The 20,846-nt window shown below is 44.1% G+C and overlaps 1 protein-coding gene across 1 annotated transcript in view; it reads left to right on the forward strand.

Annotated features, from left to right (window-relative positions):
- The window catches only part of KNDC1 (kinase non-catalytic C-lobe domain containing 1), a 523,355-nt gene that overhangs the window by 172,130 nt on the left and 330,379 nt on the right, over positions 1-20,846 (forward strand). Inside the window, exon 4 of the mRNA XM_069239773.1 lies at positions 7,035-7,181. Within this exon, the coding sequence (XP_069095874.1) occupies positions 7,035-7,181 (147 nt within the window). The remainder of the gene's footprint in view (positions 1-7,034; positions 7,182-20,846) is intronic.

Genomic DNA, 20,846 nt, shown 5'->3' on the forward strand with positions numbered 1-20,846 from the left:
GCAGCGTTCTGCTCTTTGAGAGTATCAATATCATCCTCGACTGCCACTATCCGATCTTCCATAGAGCATAGTTTGGCTTCAATTTCCATGCATGATTTCACTACCTTACGAACAGATCCTTGCAGCCGCTTTGTGGCGACCCTAGCCCGACGGCTTTCGATCCTAGTCTCCGTTTGTAGCTCTTTGATTGAACTATAAATTGACTGTAGGATTCCCGCCTCGGTGCCCATCGCGTGAGCATCACCAGAGTTACCAATACTCCCGGCTGCGGCTCCTGGATCGGTATTATCTTTGGTGGGGCTTTGGTTGCCACCGGTGAAGGTATCTGCCAGGCTTATCCCCGAATAGTCCCATCTTAAAGTCCTACCACTCATAGGTGCCGTAGTTTCTGAGCCCTCTTGCAAACCAGAACGTGATTTAACAGATTTCCGTTGACGAGCCTTGCGTACTGTGTGTTCCCCACTTGGGGATTTGTTGCCCGTTTCAGAGGTCTAACTCTCATCAGTTTCACTGAAACTACAGTCGGCGCTGCCAAGATCATACTCCTCTGTCAGAGAGTAAAACTTGTCACTACTTTCTCTGCCCCAGTCAGTTAATTGGGGATTTTTCCCCCCCATAATGTTATCCCGTTTTTTAGGGCTGCCTAAAGGGTTAGTATAGTTGTTCTCCTCCACTGTGTATCCTGATGGACTTCTAATTCTCCCCTCTTTCTGAAGATCCAGCTGTTCGCCTTGCACCATTTGTTGGGTTTGCAGCTGTTCATTTCCGGGGGGACCGTCCACTTTTCTGATTGCTTCCCGGCTGTTGTCTTGATTGCCTGATGGGCTTATTATGGGTTTATCACATTGATCCTGGTTTCCCATACTTGAGTCTAGAGGAGTTGATCCTATTCCTGGCCAATTATGTTTCAAGGGGGGGGTTGCATTTGCAACAGAGGCATCTTGTACTCCACTGGCCAGAAAAGCCATTATAGTTGATTGATTTTTATCTTTCAATTTGTTTTCCAACAGGGAGATAGTGCTGTCGCTTATCTTAGCACTCATCTTGGAGTCTTTCATCAATCCTGGGGCAGAGGTATTTCCCCCCCCCACTTTACCGGTTGTAGACATTAAGTGCTTATTTACTCCTGCTGGCTCTCCTTTTCCCCTGCCAGAGCGTGCGCACTTAGCGCCCTCACTTTTATTCCCCAGATACCTATTGACTTTGGGTGCCATATTTATTGTTATAGTCTGAGATAATAATCGAATAAGTCTTATTATGCCCACCGCTGCCGACAGTACCTCTGTTATTATCTGTTTAATCACGCTCTTTAATGGCCGTGCGGGGGTAGACCCATACCATAATATATTACTGTGCGTGGTCGGAAGCATTGACACTTCCTAGGGCTCTTCCTCTTCCTTCCCCTAAAAATAGAATCTTTCAACACTTTGCCAGATCATTTCGTGTCTATTTCCTTCCACGTCCTTAATCGCTGTCATGTTATTGACAAAAAATGGCAGCTTAAAACAAGTGCAGGTATGCGCAGAGCCCTTAACAGTGGCTATTGCGGCATGAGAAAACGTGACTACTCAGTGAATAACAGACAATTGTCACTGAGACGCTGGTGTCCGGAGGAGATACAGTCAGCGCTGCTTGTAGCTATCTTAATGTATACTGCAGCTACAACAGCAGTCAGACACGGCGCGAAGCTCCAATAAACACAAACTGTAGTCCTTGCATTTTGCGCCGTCACCTTATTGCAAAGAAACCAACCCCCTCGTGTTGTGTCTTCATTGATTTGGGCCCGGCCGTCAGTTAGTAAAATTTCAGCCTACGATCAGGCTTGAGCCGCCCTACTCCTTAACGGCTCATTAATTTCGCGCTGTTACCTGCGGATGCCGCTTAAAAAAAAACACCGCCTCTGCCTCTACCTCTGCCGCAACTCTCTCCTCCTTCCACGAGAAAATGCCTTGGGACGCCGGAGGTTTTTGCCGGCGATTCTTCTCCGCTTTGATCCGACCCGCAGCTAACGCGGCACCAACTGCTGCGGCTTCGGGATCCCAAGTGGGCGGGACAGGAAGCCTCGCAATTACACGTCCACCATGTTGCTCCAGCAGTTCTTTCCATATGGCTTCTAGGAGGAAGCATGAGTTGTGGAGGAAGGCAGATTCTTATATCAGGTGCTGAAGAAGTAAATAAATTAAAAGGGAGTGATGGGTCTTGGGTTCCCATTTATTTTTGTTGAGAGATTTCAACCATAGGCTATTGTAGCTCATGCAAAACCCCAAAACCAGCGTGTAGTGGCGAAGTGCAAGCTCACTTTTCCTATTTGCAACTGGTGTGATATGTTTGTCTCTGAGTGCCTAGCCCACTGTAGAAATTGGGACAGACTGAGTCCAGGAGGATTCAGTGGGGACATTAGACTTGCCCACAAGAAAATGTTGTGCATTCTTCCAGGACTATTTGACAAGCTGGGTAGCTGGTGAGTATTTCATCCATCCATGCATAAGAGCAGTCCCTGGTTGCTCAGCCTACCAGGGTTTTTCCCTGTTTCCCATATATCAAGTCAAGCCATGGACTAGCCTGTCTAATTTACTCTTGCTGACACCTATGCCTGTACCACTTTTTGTTCCATGGGCATCAGTAAGAAAAGTACACACATAGAGAATATTAATTCTGAATGTGTGTGCTTTTGTGCAGTAGTGAAATGCGAAACCAGTGGTGTAACAAAGACCCCTGCATCCCCAGTTGTGCAGGGGACCTCAAGTTGCAGGGGCCCCTTCATCAGAGTACCCCAGCCTGAGAGCTTTTGTGTGAGTCCAGGGCCTTCCACGTACAGTGCAGTGGAGCCTCCTCAAGTTTCATTACACCACTGTGCGAAGCCTGGAATATACCTCCGTCTTTGAAAGTTCTCTTTGGAAAGAGAGACTAACGGGTATTTTATTAAGTGTAGTGTCATGTAAACTCACTGCATATTAATTTTGTTTCTTCCCTACTATGCAAGGGGGGTCAATTGAACTTGTTTGAATTGAGGCTTATTGTGCCCCTACTCCGCCACACTCAGGGGCACATTTATGACAAATGGTGCTGCACCTAGTGCAGCGCCACTTTTCTAGTGCCCCCCTAACGCCACAATGGTAGTGCCATATTTCAAATACGGCGCTCCATGGCAGTAGTTAGGGTGACTATCATCATAAATTTTTACACTAGTCTGGCGCCTTGCAGGACTAGCGTCAAAAATGATGATGCTAATGCAATAAAGCACCCAGAGGCCCATTGTAATCAATGGGAGCCTCTGTTTAATGTTTGCACTTAGCGGGAGTTAAAAAATGCTGATACAAATGGCACAAAGGAATCTCATAGATTCCTTTGCACCATTTATTTGGCCTCTCTAGTGCCAGAACGCCCCCCCCCTTGCATACATTATGCCTGGCACAGGCATAATGTGGCGCAAGGGAATACAAAGAGGCTCAATGCATGCATTGTGCCACTTTGTAAATATGGCACACCTTTTCTCGCATTCCAACGCCACATTAGCCTAAACAAAATTACGCTAATGTGGTGTTGGAATGACGCAAGGGTCAATAAACCTGGCCCTCAATGTCCATGGTAAATAAGTATGAGGAAATACATGATAAATATTTCTAAGTGGAATTTAACCACTATAAATTATTTAATTATAATTCTGAGCTGTATTGACCTTTATTACCAGGACTACGATGATATCCTTACAAAGCTATTAGGCCTGACTTTTAATAAATGCACCCATCCTGCAGTGCTAGGGATATTAAGGTACTAAGGTTTCAAGGTTTAGAGCATGCCGGTGCATAGACCGTTGATAGTGTCTCCAGAATAGGTGGTCAGGGATACAGCTAAGTGGTTACCTGATCTTTAGGACCTTTCATTAGTTTGTGCTCCCTCCTAGATGTGATGCCCTTCAGAGGGTGTCACCATAGCTATTTCAACAATCCATTTCGCTAACCCCCCAATACTTACCATTAGTTGCTTCACAAGGACAGAGCAACAGATTTTTAATCCTACCCTGTACAATCCTCAATAAAGGAGAAATTCTGAACATTCACAGAGACAGTTTTATTAGAGAAATAACTGGTACCCCAAATACAATGATTATTTTGAGCTGCCTTTCCCAAGAAAAAAAAAAAAAATTTGGTAAAAGTTTGAGACTGCCGGGTAAAGTATCCTCTTAACCCAACAGGGTGGACTGGCCGAGGATGAAGCATGCCACAATCATGTGAGCAAGGCTTTTCTGTTGTTAAATAATATATGTCCCCCTATAAGTAGAGGTCATAAGTTTGGGAACAGGGGATCACCAAACTCTAAGTCTTAATGGTGTGAGTCACAAGCCTGCCCTACCTTTTGAGTGTAATTGTAATTTTCTTACTTTAAACAATCTGTGCCTCTGGCTGCCTCTGAATACACATCTGGATTGGTGACAGCTGGACTCTAGTGCATTCTCTCTGAATAGGCTGGGTCCTGAGCCCTCTCAAAGGACTGCAAAACCCCTTGTACTGTGTCTGGAGCCAGGGACTCTGCGCACTTCGAAGGCCTCTCTTCGAAGTCCCCCCCTCTTCAGAGGCACAGCTGGGTATAAAAACTGGACTTCTGACCCTACCAAATCAGTACACTTCTGGACCAGACGACATTCTGCCAGGAAGAAGGACAGCTGTAATTCTAAAGGGACATTCACTCTGCTGGAACTCTGTTGGACTTTTCTGGACTCCTGCTTTGCTGTGCCTGCCCTGTTGCCTGCTCCCCTCCTTGCCTGTGAGTCAGAAGGACTGGATCTGCATCTCTACATCCCAGAACCAAACTGGCTCCAAGGGCTTGCTGGCTTGCCTCCTGTTCCGAAGTCTCAGGACATCAAAGACTTCACTCACCCCTGCTACAGCTGCAGGGCTCTTTCAACTGTGAGTCCTGTCCTGCCTCGTGGTGCCAATCCAGTCATGGGCCCTTGGAAGTGGGTCTCCTTGTAATGATCCAGCAGAATACAGACATTGCCATCACTTTGCCAATTAAAACTGCTGCATCTAGCCTCAATGCTGGCGCATTGTTGCTTCCGCTGGGGATGATGACATCAAAACACTGATTATGTGGCTCAGGACCGGCACATCATCATCAGCCTGGACACATCGTCTTCACATCACCGGCTCCACTGCGATGCGTCTACTAATCACCTTCATTGCAAAGGCTTCAATGCCACACCACTGTCCGAGAACATCACATTGACAACTGTGCAGTTTGACAACCATGCATCCCCAACTGCATGGATCAGAACCAATGCAACGGCTTTGCATCGTCTCCTCTGTTTCTCGCATTGGATCCTTGATGTTGACGTAACCCTCCACACAAGATACTTTTTTAGCCGAACAAGGTTGGTCTCTGTAGCCAGCCTGAGCTTCAGCACAGTTGGCCTGAACTTTTGGATTTACCCCAGTCCAGCGAACCAGATAGCCCTGGTTGGCACTTTAAGCTTTTAAGCACTACATTTGCAGAAATTCTTTAAAAAATCATATCTCAACTCCTACTTATTGGATTTTTGTTGTTTTGGTCTTGTTTTACTCATAAAAACATAATTTATTCTTTTTACTTGCTGTGGAGTCTTTTTGTGGTGTTTTCTCTGTGTTGCTGTTTAAGTATAGCACAAATACTTTATATATTGCCTCTTAAGTTAAGTTATGCCTCACCCTCTGTGCCAAGCTACCAGAGGGTGACCACAGGTAAACATTTAGTGTATATCGGACTTACCCTGACTAGGATTATGGTTCCTGCTTGAACAGGGTGCATACCTCTGCCAACCAGATACCCAGTTTCTATTAGGTTCCCACATAGAGGCTCAGTAGTACAGGGCCATGGGACATCAATGATAAAATACATCAGTTCTTATAATTGGGTTTAAATACCCTCTGCATGCCCTGAACCCTCCAACCTAGGTTCCTCACAGGAACACAATCAGTCACAAGGAGGGTTTACTGATCAGCTACATAGTGTGGCCATTTTTTCTGATCATAAGCTCTTTCAGTACCAAACAGGTTACAAATTGCTTATTAATTGAAAAAAGTGATCCAGTGTGTTTGCCGTCAAATAAATAGTTTACTCATGAGGTTAATACAGTTGCTATCTTTGGCTGATATGTAGTAGGGAACAAAATGATGATAATAATTTTGATTATGGGTGTTGATTATCAATAATAATAGTGTTTTGTTATATCGATACATCCAGCAATATTAATATGACTCATTTTAAAACATTGCATGGGACATAAAGAAACACAGTTTTAAAATGTCATGAAAATTGGTGGGGCACTGATAATCAGCTCCAATGTTGCAGACTTAATGGGGTGCAAGCCATTTTCACATCTGCACAATACTTCTAACTATGTTGTTCATGAAAATGTTCCCCTTGATCAACCTGCTCATGGAGCTCTATCCTGTGAATGACTTTGTCATGAAGAAGTTGCTTAGAGTCTTTCACATTTTGGTTGTGAATAATGAAGAGTCTATTATATACTTTCCCAAATTACATACTTAAACATTTTTGGACCTTACTTTTTTCTCAAGCTGCTATTTCCCCATTGCCTGGCACTTTAGGACTAGAATATACCACCTTAGCTCTCATTACACGTTTTGCTCTAATAGTGATTTGGACAGAACTAGGGATTTCTGCCCAATTCAGTATTACGTAAAATGCATGGATGCAGCACCCTATGGAAATTCCTTAGAGGTCTCGATTAATCTTGCCTCTTGGCATTACTGAAACCAAAGATGTCAGAAATTACAGATGCTGAATTATCAATGCCGTATTTCAGCAACAATTTGACATTGGGCTGCTACATTTTGAGGGTAGAGGCAGTGAGAATAAATGCAGAGAGGGAAATGTGTCTCACTGGAAAGAGCTGAGTTTTGTCTGTCGAATTATAGCTATGATTTATGAGAGGTCCCCATAGCTGGAATGCTCATGCTTGGTCTCATTTGTATTGTTGTGCTTTTATAGTACATTGTTATAAAGGTCAATATATGTTGTCTTTTTTTATGCAGGCCCATGTCTATTCATTAGGTGCCACACTTAAAGCAGCAATTGAATATGTGGTGGAACCAGAGTTGGAACAAGAGATCAGTCGTGATTTGTGGATTCTGTTGGAAAACATGCAAGATCCGATCCCTTCAAATAGGCCGGATATTGAGGTACAGAAATATTCTGCAAATATCTTTGAAAATGTAATAGAAGGATCAGTGGTTGAGTGCATACGGATTTCTTGTAAAATAACTTGCTCAAATCCAGGAGCGGCTCACAGCGCAGAAAAGGGGTGGGGTGGGGTGGTGCATGGCAGGTGGGATTGTGGGAAAAGAGAAAAAAAAAAAAACACTTACCTGATTGCCTGACACCACTCCACTCTTCAGCCTCCACTGCAGGCATAGGCTTCCAGCCTGTCCTGCAACCAATTCAAGCACTGCTCTCATGCTGCTGGCATTAAAGCAGCATTTGGATTGGCTGGAGCACCATGCTTTGGCTCTCCGAGGCAGACTGGCAGCCTCTGCCTGCTCTCTCCAACCCGGCAACACAGTGCTGATTAGGAGAGAGCCCATTGGGGATGTGTGTTTGGCTGGCCCGAGGCAACCAGACAAACACACATGCGCACTGAGGGAAGTACTGTGCACTCCCCCGCTGTCCCTGTCATGCCCAATGACCTACCCCTTTAACAATAAAACAATAATAAACATAGTTTATTATCATTATATTGTTCAAGGTTTGCAGCTGCTGCTGCTGGCGGGTGCTCCTCCGCCATATCGCAGGAGCCGCACGTGCTCAAATGACCTTTATACAGTTATAAATTTGGAACTAAGCACCTGCATATTTCCTCCATTCCATCATTTGCTTTGCTACTGAGAAACGACACTTGCAAGGTTCATAAGTTCTGATCACTGCCTTTAAGGGCAAACTTTGTTTAATATAATTCCTACTATGCAAAGACAGCCTGGTTCATGGAGATGTGTTATGAACTAAAATAGGTTCTTATGTGGTCCATGTTCATGATGTACACAGGCATTTACACTTGTTCATGTTTTTAATAGAGCACTAGAAAGACATAGCATCTTTGCCTGCCTCAAGAGGGTGGACAGCAGGGAAAATATCAATTCTGTTTGTGTTCGTCATCTCAGCTTTTTGGGGGATAGTGGAGACAAGCGGAATGGGACAGCACAACAAAAGTTTGGAAATAAGCTTAGGGCCTGACATATATGTGTTCATAATTCCTAGCTGTCTGTCTGGAAGAGGAGTTGCTTGTTGGGCACATATGACTTATGCAGACATTGAACCTTCATTGTGCCTGCAAGGTGTTTTCAAGCACTCCCACCCTCGAAATCACAAAGAGGCTTACAAGGACTGAATGCATTGCATCGGTTGGTGATCATTATATAGAGTTTAGTTCACAGATTTGTATTTTAAGTATGGTAACTCAGTGGGTAAATTAATTTATTGCTAGATCCTTGTGTGATCTGTGGATTGCAAGTCAAAAAGCTGGTGAAACAGTTCAGTGAATTATGTATCTTCTTTGAACACATGCATGCATCTCCCACACCTTAAAAGATCGAAGGGCATATTTAAAAGCCCCTAGCGGCACCAAGTGCCACATTAGCGTTTTTTTCTTTTTTTTTAACGCTAATGTGGCCCAACGAGGCCAAAATTGCTGTGCCATATTTACGAAGTGGCACAATGCATGCATTGCGCCACTTTGTAACTCCTTGCGTCACATTGTGCATGCAATGGGGGTGTTCCCCTGTTGGGGGGGGTGCAAAAAAATGGCGCAAAGAAATCTAAAAGATTTCTTTGCTTATTTTTTGGGGCATTTATAACGCCTGCTCAGAGCAGGCGTTAAAAGGGGGCACCCCATTGTTTTCAGTGGGCCCTTATGTACTGTTCACGTGTTTATGTGAATAGTACATAAATAGCATCAGAAACTCTGATGCTATTGCCCAGTACCCAGCGCCATGATGCACCTTATTTTAAATGATGTGCACACATGGTGGTGGTATGGGGCGCAAGGGACACATATAATGTAGCACCACTTTTCCTAAATCTGACCCCAATTGTACGTCCCCTGAAGGCATAGCAAGTCAAGGAAGGATAAGGGTCGAGTGACAGCGTTCCATGCACCCACAATATTATAATCAAATACTTGCACATACAAGGGCTATCCGAATTCCAGGAATATGTGTTGAGGCTAGGAGCAATTATCATCCCCATCATGTATGGCATCCTCAACTTTAAGCTGCCTTGCAGTACGACCTGCCTGTGTGCAGTGAACACAAGGGTCAGTTGTGGCGCTACTGTGGAAGCAAAGACGAAAGCAAGTTCAAGTGGAAAGGAATTAAGTACAAAAATATGATGTACAGACATCGACACCATAACCCACTGTTTTCAGCTGTAGTATTCACTTTATAAAGCATTTGGGAAATAATTGGTTTGCTTATTAGCTAGTTCCACCTTTTATTTTCCCAACTGGCCCAGAGGACAGTGGATTGAGGCTCCATGAATCGCAGATCCAGTAAAAAACAGAGTAGGAGGTATATAAAGCAGAACTGTCTGATGTTGCTCAGACCATGTCATTCCAATAGCACAAACAATGCAGTTCAACACGCCTCACTCGGGGAGCAGTACAGGTTTAGTAACATGCTAATAAACCTTGTCTAATTAAGTAGATCATATTATTTATTACCACACCCGTAGTCTCAATATTCCAGAAATGTCCTTTTCACTGCACTCTTTTTACATCAGTTGTAAGATGCAAACAGGATTTGACATGAAAGAAACATTTTAACTGTCTCGATCGGGAGTGGTGTCTTCCACATTGATGCACAATGCCAGCATTACGAGATTGGAGCAACTAAGCATTGACCATCTTGAAATGACGAGACTGCGTTCAGTGCAGGTGAAACTTATGAATCTAACACTCAAGAAAAAAAACATTTTTATGACATTAGAAGGAATATTGAACCTATTTCCCATGTTTAGCAGTTAGCATCTAACAAGATATGGGACAAGATATCAGAGAATATCAGCAAAGGTTCTACGTGAGATTTAACCAGTGGGGATAATTATGGTAGTTAGGTATATGAAAGCGATTCTGAGGATTTCTACCAAAAAAACAGTTTTTTTCATTACCGTTCTTTAGACACCCTGTAGATTCTACCATAGAAAATAATGTATAACCAACAGGCTTGTTGGGCGTTTTTGCAAGGGCCATGGACAAGGCAATGGAGTGCCTTTCTGAAAGTTTGTTCTGTTCTTGCCAGGTGCATTAGGCACCCATTTCTATGTGGTAATAAAAAACAGGCGCACTGCAGGGAAAGAAAAATCAAAGCTGCTGTAAGAAATTGGGTTGTTGGTTGACTGAGGTTTGAGTTCTGGTCAAGCAGCAACCACTATCCTTGTCAGCATAAGACACAAGCAAACCCCATATTAACCACAGTGCTCAAACCCCTGGTAGCTTGGCACAGAGCAGTCAGGCTTACATTAGAAACAATGTGGAAAGTATTTGTGCAACACTTCATATACGTAGTAACACACAGCCGCGGCTCGTCCTTTAGGGCGGAGGGGCTACTTCTCCCCCACCTTTTGCCCCTCATGAAGAGTGGCTGTCAGGCTGAGCAAAGGTCAAGCCTGACAGACACTCTTCATGTTCAGCTCAGGCAGCCAGGAGCGAGACATACGCGATTTGCACAGACTCCTGGCTGCCTGAGCTGAACTTTGCTGGGCTGAAGAGGTCACAGCTCCTATGGGTGTGACCTCCTCGGCTCAGCAAAAGTGCCTCGAGGCCCTCCCCCTCGGTGACAAGGGGAAGAATCACCCATTGACTCCGACCTGGGCTCTTCAGGTTTAAGCCCTGAAGCGCCCAGGGCGAGTGTCACTCAGTGACACCTCGTCACAGAGTGGGATGGGGTCAGAAGACTCACTGACCCCATCCCACTCTGTGATGAAGTTTGGACTGCTGCCTTCCCTCTCACTGGCTGACCTAAGGCCAGCCAGAGAGGGAAGGTAGCAGTCCCATCCCTCATGGGACCTCCGAGCTGAAGGTAAGTGTGTGTGTTTGTTTTTTTAAATGAATGTGTGGTGCGTGCATGTATGTTTGAATGTTGATGAGTGATGTGAATGGAATATGCGTGGATGAATGAGTGTGAGTGTGCTTGCCGCTCCCCCCCCTCCTAAAATTACCGGCCGCCACTAGTAACACAGTGAAACACACTACAAAAAGAGCTCACAACAGGGTTAGAAAAACAGAATAGATTTTAATGAATGAAAAGAGACCAGAATAACAAAAATCCATTTGGTAGAACCGGAGATATTGCATTTTGAAGGTTTAGGTAAAATAGCCCTGAAAAGCACAAAGTGCTATTAGAGATAACTGATCGTGCAGGACCAGGACATATTCACAAGTTCGGTCTGACCATGATGGTGTATGAGCAGGCTACAGGGAACAAGTTAGGGTCACTGAGCAAAGTACCTTAAATCTTGGTTGCAGAGCATTATGTGGATCTGTGTCGAAGATGCGTTGCGCAGATTAGGACATGCATCGGTTCTGAGGTGCGGCGAGGCGCAGTACAAGGTCCGTGTTCAGTCTGTGTTATAGGTGGTTGCCAGGCTAGGATAGTCTGAAATTTGGACCTTAACTGCTTCCAGTCCCTCTCTTGTTGATAGTCTCAGTTTTGGCTTGGAGGGCCTGCACCTTGCCCCGCCCACTATGTGGCCAAAATAAACAATGGAACCCTGCCCTGTCAGGCACTTACTGGCCTTGATTGTCAGACCTGATTGTTGCATGACCTGAAGCACCTACTGGAGGTGGCACAAATTTTCCTCCCAGCTGGAGCTGTAGACATCTATGTCATCCAGGTAGGCTGCACAGAATACCTCCTTCCCAGTCAGGACTCTGTTGACCAACCTCTTAAAAAGTGGCAGGGGCATTCTTCAAACCAAAGGGCATCATCCTGAACTGAAAGTTGCCCTCTCAGGTTGTGAATGCTGATCTCTCTTGTGCCCCCTCAGTCAGAGCCAGTACTGTGATGTTAAAGCAAACGTACTGAGGAATTTGGCAGTGCCCAGCCTGTTTATGAGCTCATCAGCTTGGGGGGTAGGGTGTGTGTCTGAGTCTTCGTGATGGAACTGAGACCCCAGTAGTCCACGCAGAACCTAAGTTCTGGAGTGGTGTCCAATGGGCCTGCCTTGGGTACCAGCACCACAAGGCTGACTTAGGAACTATTGGAGGACTCAAAAATCCCCAACACCAGCATCTTGCAGACCTCCCCCTTGATACTGGCCCTCACCTTGCCTGACAACCTATAAATCTTATTTTTTTAACAGGTGGACTGTCTAAAGTAAATATGTCATGGACACACAGGTGGTGAGTTCAGGGGTGAGGGAGAACAGAGAAGTGAACTGCTCCAGTAATGAGCAACAGTCACTCTGCTGTTCTGAGGTCAGAATATGGGCGAGGCTGACACCCTCCACTGATCCATTGTGTTCCTTGGCAGGCAGAAGGTCAGGAAGAGGCTCACTCTCCTCTTCCTCTCTCTCATCTTTCACCAGGAGTATGCACATTTCAGACCACTCAAAGTGCAGTTTGAGGTCGTTCACATGGAGCACCCTAAGGGAGATTCCTAGGGGTTTTGGAATTCACCAAGCAGGTATACTCTCTATTCCACTCCTTTACCTCGTATTGGCCTGTGCAGTGATCCTGGAGAGCTCCAAGGTCCACCGGCTCCGTAACCCACACCTTCTAGCTAGGTTGAACCTCTCCCAGAGTGGCCTTCTGGTCATACCAGAGCTTCATGATGTTCTAACTGACCCCAAGATTACTTTTAGCCTTTTTCCAGACATAGTGCATCTGTTTGCAAAGGGCCAGCATGTAGCTGTCCACATCCAGAGGTGATTTCCTGGGAGATTGCTTCTATCCCTCTTTTACAAGGCTAAGAGGTCCCCTGACAGAGTGACCATAGAGGAGTTCAAAGGGGCTACACTCTACTCTCTTCAGTGACACCTCTCTGTAGGCAAAGCTAAGGCATGGCAGGATGACATCCCACTTATACCTCATGGGCTCAGGTAGGCCCATTATTACATCTTTCAGGGTGTTGTTGAATCTCACCACAAAACTGTTTGGTTGGGGGTGACAGGGGGTGGAGAACTTATAAGTTAATCCATACTCATCCAACAAGGACTTCATGTATGCTGACATGGAGGTAATGCCTCTGTCAGACATTACATCTTTGGGGAACTCCACACCGGTAAAAATCCCTATCAGAGCCCTGGCCACTTCAGGTACAGTCATGGACCTCAGAGGGATTGCCTCTGGGTAGCGAGTGGCATGGTCCACAAAGACCAGAATTAACTTGCTTCCTGAAACTGTCTTTGGGTGCAGGGGTCGAATTATGTTGGTGCCTATCCTTTCAAAGGGAGTGCCAACAACAGGTAATTGGGTCATGGGAGCCTTAAGCTTCTCCCTGACTTCCCACTAGGTGGGACAGAGCCAACAGAATGCATCTGAGGCCGTCTTCATCTGGGGATAGTAGAAGTGAACAACAAGACTGGCAAAGGTCTTGTCTTGCCCCAGATGTCCTGCCAGGGGTAGGTCATGAGCCAAACGCAGCAGGAAAGTCTGGAAATACAGGGGGAGCACATGGCTGCCCCAGACCCAGGAGCCTTAGGCCAGCTACATAGGAAGTCCTTCTTGAAATGGATTAGGCTCTATTGGGAGTATCTTGTTGCACCAGACCAGGACAAAGTCACAGGCTCAGGCTGACCATGATGGAGCACGTGCCGGTGATAGGGAACCTGTTAGGCCCTCTGAACAAAGTACCTTAAATCCTGGTTGCGAAGTATTGCGTGGATCCACATTGAAGATGCATTGTCCAGCTGAGACAATGCATTGGTTCTGAGATTTTGTGATGCTGCGGTGAGAGGTCCTGCTGTGTTGATGTCGTGGATCCCATCAAAGGGGCTTGCAATGCGACTGTCAGTGTCAGGAATGTGATGTTTAGTCGAGACAATGCATTTATTCCGAGGAGTAGGGTAGCTGCGATGCGGAGGTTCAGCGTCATCTTCGAGGCTGCAGTCAACGAGAGATGCAAGAATCTTCTGCCGAAAAGCATTGCGCAGTAATGGTTCTGAAATGGATGCATCAGAACCAAGATGCGGGATGCAGCTGCAATTCAAATCTTTTGTGATGGGTCCAATCCACACAGCAGTGGACATGCGTTGGTTCTGCTGAGGGATGCACTGCTCAACCAAGAAGATGTATTGGTTCTACTCGGGGATGTGTCGCTCAGCAAAGAGGATGCATCTGTCCCACTGACAAGCACCTTAGGCCCACTTCCAAGGGTCCAGCACTGGAGTGGCACCACTTGGCAGGGCAGACTCACAGATGGCAGAGTCCAGATGCAGAAGCAGGGTGGTTGGACATCTGTAATGTCCCTTAGTCTTCAGATCAGGGACCAGCCAACTAGCCCTTGGAGTCACTCAGAGTTCTAGAGAAGCGGGTCCAGTCCTTCTCACCCAGGCAAGAGGGCTGCAGGCAGCAGGTCAGCACTGCAAAGCAGGAGCCAAGCAGAGTGCAGTCCAGCAGAGTGGCAGTCCCTCAGCAGCACAGCTGTCCTTCTTCCTAGAAGAGTATCTACTGGTCCAAAAGTGTACTGAAGTGTTGTGTCTGAGGTCTAGTATTTATAGCCTCGTTCCCTGGTTCTGGAAGGTGGGAGAAAAATCAGTGGCTTTGAAGTGCAAGGAATTCCCTTCCTCCCCTACCCTGGCTCCAAGGTGGATGGAGCTGCAGGGTTGTCAGGCCCTTTGTGTGTGGACAGGATACAACTTATTCAGATATAAGTGAGGCTGTATACAATTCCTCCCTCCCATCCTGCCAGCAATGGCACATTATGTCATGCCTAAGCTCCCATTGTGTGTGGCGGTCTAGGAGGAATATACAAATCCCTGCTGCCAGCTACACCCATTCATGTGACCAAAGACAGGCTACAGGCACCAAATGGATAAGGTAAGAGAGTGCCAACTAGAAGGAATATACAAAGCCCAACTGCCAGCTACATCCAGTTATGTGACCAAAGACAGGCTGCAGGCACCAAATGGGTAAAGTAAGAGAGTGCCAACTTATTAAATGGCATTTTCAGACCGGCAGTGTAAAATCTGACTTCACAATAAGTTAGAATTATAAATTGTAAAACCAAATCTGAAGGGGTTATCTCATCCCATTTGGAAATTACAATGTAATAAGGGCAATCCAATGTTATCCTATTGGAGAGATAGGCCTTGCAGTAGTGAACAACTATTTTAAGAGTTTTAACCACCAGGACATGTAAAACGTGAAAGTATAGGTCCTACTTTTTACATATACTGTACCCTCTCAGCTGGCTGTCTAGCACCTTCTGTAAAGGTGACTTAAATGTGTTAGAAAGGAAGTCTTGGGCCTAGCAATAGGTTTATTTTGCCAGGTCGGAATGGTAGTTTAAAACTGCACCCATAGGCTCTGCAATTGCAGGTCTGAGACATGTTTAAAGGGCTACTTAAGTGGGTGGCACAATCGTGCTGCAGGCCAAACAGTAGCATTTAATTTACAGGCTCTGGACTCAGCAAGTGCACTTTCTTAGGGACTTATAAGTACATTAAATATACCAATTGAGAATTAGCCAATATTACCATGTTTGGAGGAGAGAGCACAAGGACTTAAGCACTGATTAGCAGTTGTAAAGTTTGCAGAGCCCTAATACATGCACACATGCAGTCAGGAAAATGGAGGAGGAAGAGAAATGTTGGGGGGGTGACTGAGACTGAGAAGCCTAATAGCTGCTTCATTATAAATCACAACGGTAGGCTTGGTTACAATTCAAAGTCAATGAATACATTTTGCTGAAGTAGCGTGGATACGTGGAATGTGCTGGGCCTGGGAGCATAATGCCTCCATCCCCTTGTGAAGGCACAGATGACCAAATGTACATGATACTCAGTTACTTCCAGCATCATTCCATCTACCCTTTCCTATAATTAGGGCATAATTTTAAATAATTGTGAAGAAATTATGAAATTCTCCATTCTATTCTGAATTCCAATATGTATTGTTGGTTGGCTTGAATATTTGTGGGTAGAATGGTGTGAGATTGGAGGTTCTATCCTGGAAGATGTCACTGTTAGGAAGAAGTCCACCTAGGGTCTTGCTACAAAGTTGATTTGTGTATTGTGTTAAAAGAAAATTCTAATTTATGGTGAAATGAGCAGATGATTTAATATCTTAAAGATGTCAGACGTTTGAAAACTTGGTGACCATAATGGATGGTCTTGGCAAAGAACAACTTTGCAAAGTCAGGAAGTAGGAAGACATTAACCTTATGTAGTACAATGGCAGACCTAAGCAGCTGAAAATATGGCATCAAGCCTGTGACAATTTGATGATGCTCATTGACTTACATTACAACTATGAAGAACTACACAAAGAAATAAAGACTGGGCATGGTTGGGACAGCAGCAAGAGATGTAAGATGGTGTTGAAATGTAATTTATAGGGGTTTCACCCTTGAATGCTTTAGGCCAGTGGATCGTAACCTGAGGTTGAAGACAACCACTCAGTGGGTCCTCAACTAAAAAGAAATAATGTTAAGGTTGGAAATGACCATGTTCTTTGTGGTGTACCTACAGATTGCCAACTTGACTGTTTTGCTGCTGTAGAACTCTGAACTTCACTCTTGCTAAACGGGAAAGAGCCAGTAGTCCTAGTTTCAACATCATGAGATTGATTTACCCCTGAATGACATATTTAACTTACCTATAAGTCCCTAATATGTGGTACAAAAATTGACCCAAGTCCTGCAAGTTAAATGTCACAAGTGGAATGCAGCATCTATTGTGCCATCCACCACAATGACTGCAGCCTACCACATGTAGCCGGGCTGCACAGTCTTTAACTGCAAATCTGACATGTCCGAATAACCCATTTTGAAAGGACTAAACCCTCTTTTTAAATATTAGTAAGTTACTTCTAAATAGACCTTACTGCCGATAAGGCAGGGTGCATGGTATTTAAAGTAGGACATGTGAAATTTTAATGTTAAACATGTTCTTACAATGATAAGGTGCCAAAAACTATTTTCACTGTAGCAGGATTGGTTGATCCACAGGAAAGCATTGGGATACAATATCATATGTAATAATATGTCTGCATATGAAGCAGGACTTTTTGAAATATGTATTACAAACCCAATTCATGGATTTGTAATAAATATTTCCGAAATGGTACTTTTAAAAAGTCTGTGCACTTTACCACTGCTAGCCAGGGCTTAGGTGATTTTGCTCTCTTTTGCAAATGGGGTGCATTTGTCTTACACCTGATTGATATATTTGATTTACTTGTAAGACCCTCATGTATGGTACCAAGGGTACCCATGGCCTGTAAATCAAATGCCAATAGTGGTCAACTGCACTTATTGTGCCACCCACCAAAGTAGTTTTTTAAAACATGTCTCAGATGAGCCTTTGCAGCCTGTAATGCAGTTTTAAACAGCCAATCTGACCTGGCAAAATAAACATTTTATAAGGGCTAAGCTTTACTTTTTTTATACATATCCACCACTAAAGTAGGCCCTAATATGCCCACAGGGCATGGTAGAGTGCATCTAAAATTATGACATCTTTAAGTTTTATATATCCTGGTAGTGAAAAACTCCTAAATTAGTTTTTCACTACTGTAAGGCCTTCCTCTCTTGTAAGATAACATTGGGTAACCTAATTACATTTGATAAATGCTAACTTTACTCTAGAGCAGGTGGTAATCTGATGTTTGGACTGAAATGAACTGTGATATGAGATCTTCTTTAATGGTAAAGTTGGATTTTAGATTACAATTTTGAAAATGTCACTAGTAGAAGCTTTCCTTTTCCTCCCCTAAACCTTCTGAGGCCTTCTATGAGTTTCTTGGTGCATGGACCTGTTAATTGCTCCCTCATAAGGAATACAGTGAAAAATTAGATCTTTGTGTAGCTGGAAGAGGGCCATCCTGCTAGGATTGGAAGGGCGGAGGTGTTTCCCTCCCCAATTCCAAAGGGCTGCTTCAGCAAAGTCAAAAAGGAACTTGACACCAGTCTTTAGTCGCCCTAGGTCTCATGGAGCCTGGGCAGGGGAACCAGTTGTGGGAGTGGATTAGCAGTTTTCTCCACCTCAAATAGTGCCACTGGGTATACGTTTAGGACCTCCTCAGCCACTCATCAGTACATTCATGGATCCTTGAACATTAAATAGGAAAAACTGCCTTCTACCTTAATTTGTTCTCCAGAAGAATGTCCTACTGCTTGAGGCATGTCCTGTTGCCCAGGGACCTGCCCTGCCGCTTGAGGACTTCCCTGCTCTCTGAGAAGGCAGACTGGACCTGTTCCCTTCATCCCTAGTTAACCTGAGTGGCTCCAAGAATCAGTTGGCTGACCACTTGTTTTGAGCTACAGGGACAATACAAGCTTCAGATGCCTCTCTGCATCTGCTCCGCTGACCTGCTGCAACTGGCCCTTACAAGACCTGCAATTGGACCTGCTTGAGCCCTGCTGGCCTCTGCTGGAGTGAATTCCTGATACCTAACAGATGCCTCTGCAGGTCCTGGTTCGTAGCTGGCACCGGTGGAGTTTTAAACTCTGTGTACCAGACTTGAGAAGATAACTTTTTCAGTTGGGTCTCATTTCATGTATTAAATTTTGCTTTATTTTCCAAATTGGTGTGGGTTATCTCTTATGTTGTGTTTTCACGTTATAGTTTTATGCTGCATAAATGCTTTACACATTGCTTCCAAGTTAATCTCAACTGCTTTTGTGCCAAGTACCAGAGGGTTAAGCACAGGGTAATTTAGTGATTTTTGTGGCTCACCCAGACAAGGATTGTGGTTGTTGCCTGAGTACGGCTTCCACCCTCCTCAACCAATTAACCAATTTCTTACAGCTCCAAAGACCTCAAGAGGACCGGGACCAACCTGCCAAGCTGATCTGCCAAAGGTGTAATGAAGCTGGGCTAAAGATTCAGGTTGCTTCCATTCAGAGCTTTCCCTAGCAGCAAGTCCAATTCAGAACTACTTTCACAGAGAAGGTATCTGGCCTCATAGTGCCCTCTACAGCAATATCCTGTAGCCTTACCCCCTAAAAAGAATTCGAGCCCCAAAATAGTGACTAAGTACAATGGTAGAAATCTTCACAAGGCAAGTCACCAAAAGTATCTGGCCAGTGAGGGACCATCTGTTGGTGCGAACTCCAAATTTCTCCACTATGAGCTTGCTCACCAAAAGTCAACAGCTTTGCCGAGATCTCATTACACGGCTATCCGATGATGTGGCACCCTCTTCGGCCACAGCCTGCTACCTTGTCCCATGGATGATTTTTTGCTTCCGTTTCAAAGACCAAGTCTGAAGGTATAAAACCTGACCTGGTCGAACCTGTTTTCTGTATCCAACCATGCTCCTTTGCAGTTGGCCTTAACTTGTGCCTAATTAGTAGGCAAGAATAATTAGATGACTGATGTTGGCATTTTATGTTTTTTAGTACTACTTAACCTTAACTTTAAAAGTTTATAACTGGGGTTTCCCTTATTGGAATTTGTAATTTTGATATTATTATATTTATTACATTTACTCTATTTGTCTATACTGGTTTGGGATTTTTCTTTTGTTGTATTTTGCATGTATTACTGTTTTGGCACTGTCTAAATATTTTACACATTGCCTCTGAGCTAAGCCTGTCTGTTTTGTGTAATAGCTACCAGAAGTTTGAACTCAGGTTAATTTAGTGACTTTAGGAGTTCAACTCATCTCAACTAATGTTGAGCTCTGTAAATGTGATGGAATTTGAAAATGGAGGCTAAAATTTAAGTTATTATCCTTATGTTGGTTGTGGGTGCAGTGAAAGTACAGAAAACACAATTTATTATGGATGACTAGTGGCTTCTATTGAAGCACTGACATGCATCAACAAAAAGAAAGCATGCATTTGGAGCAAAAAATAAAAACTAATATCCTGGAGTTTAGCTTAGCATATTATCGTTTAGGATTCAAACTACATTTTGAAAAGCTCCAACCTTCTCTTGAAAATTAAGGTTTCTATTTTCGCCTATTATTTGTTTGTTTCATAATTTCTGAATTTGTTTGATGTATACTTGTTTCTGAAATGTTATGATGTTCAAATGATGGCAACTGCTTAGATTATGGTCCCTGGCTTGTAGTGATTAAGTGGGGGTCCACAGAACTCGAAAGATTAAGAACCACTGTTTTAGGCTAAAGGTACACACATTTACATCTCATCACCAGAACTGAATTTATTTTACACCAGTGTTTCAAGGAATAAAAAGAAATATCCTTCACAGATCACAAATGCTACAATAGGATATAACAATTGATCATTCCAGGTAAGGTGAACATCGAAGATTATCTGGATATAAATCTGACTCATGACCTCCACCTGTAGTATGACATCAAATGTAGCAAGATGAGTAGCGATCTTGCCTTTTTAAGTCCACTACACCACTGTACATTGTTTTAAACAATGTGAACATACTGCACAGTTACCATAGGTCCCACCTTGTTGTTTACTATCTAGTAGTTAAATATCTGGCTGATCTTGCTCTTCTTTATATATTGCCTTCTTTGTTGACTCATTGGCTTTCTCTGTTAACTCTGTAGCTGTTTGTTAGTTATTGCAATCTTGCATTTAGTACACCACACTGAGGAAGAGATTATCTGTTTCACACTAGGTTTAATCAAAAGTAACGAAATTGAGACAGTTTAACTTGACAATCAAGTGTATTGTTTATTTTAATTAAAAGGAAATGCTTCAGCATCA

Source organism: Pleurodeles waltl, chromosome 6 (genome assembly GCF_031143425.1).
Source record: "Pleurodeles waltl isolate 20211129_DDA chromosome 6, aPleWal1.hap1.20221129, whole genome shotgun sequence".
Classification (NCBI taxonomy): domain Eukaryota; kingdom Metazoa; phylum Chordata; class Amphibia; order Caudata; family Salamandridae; genus Pleurodeles; species Pleurodeles waltl.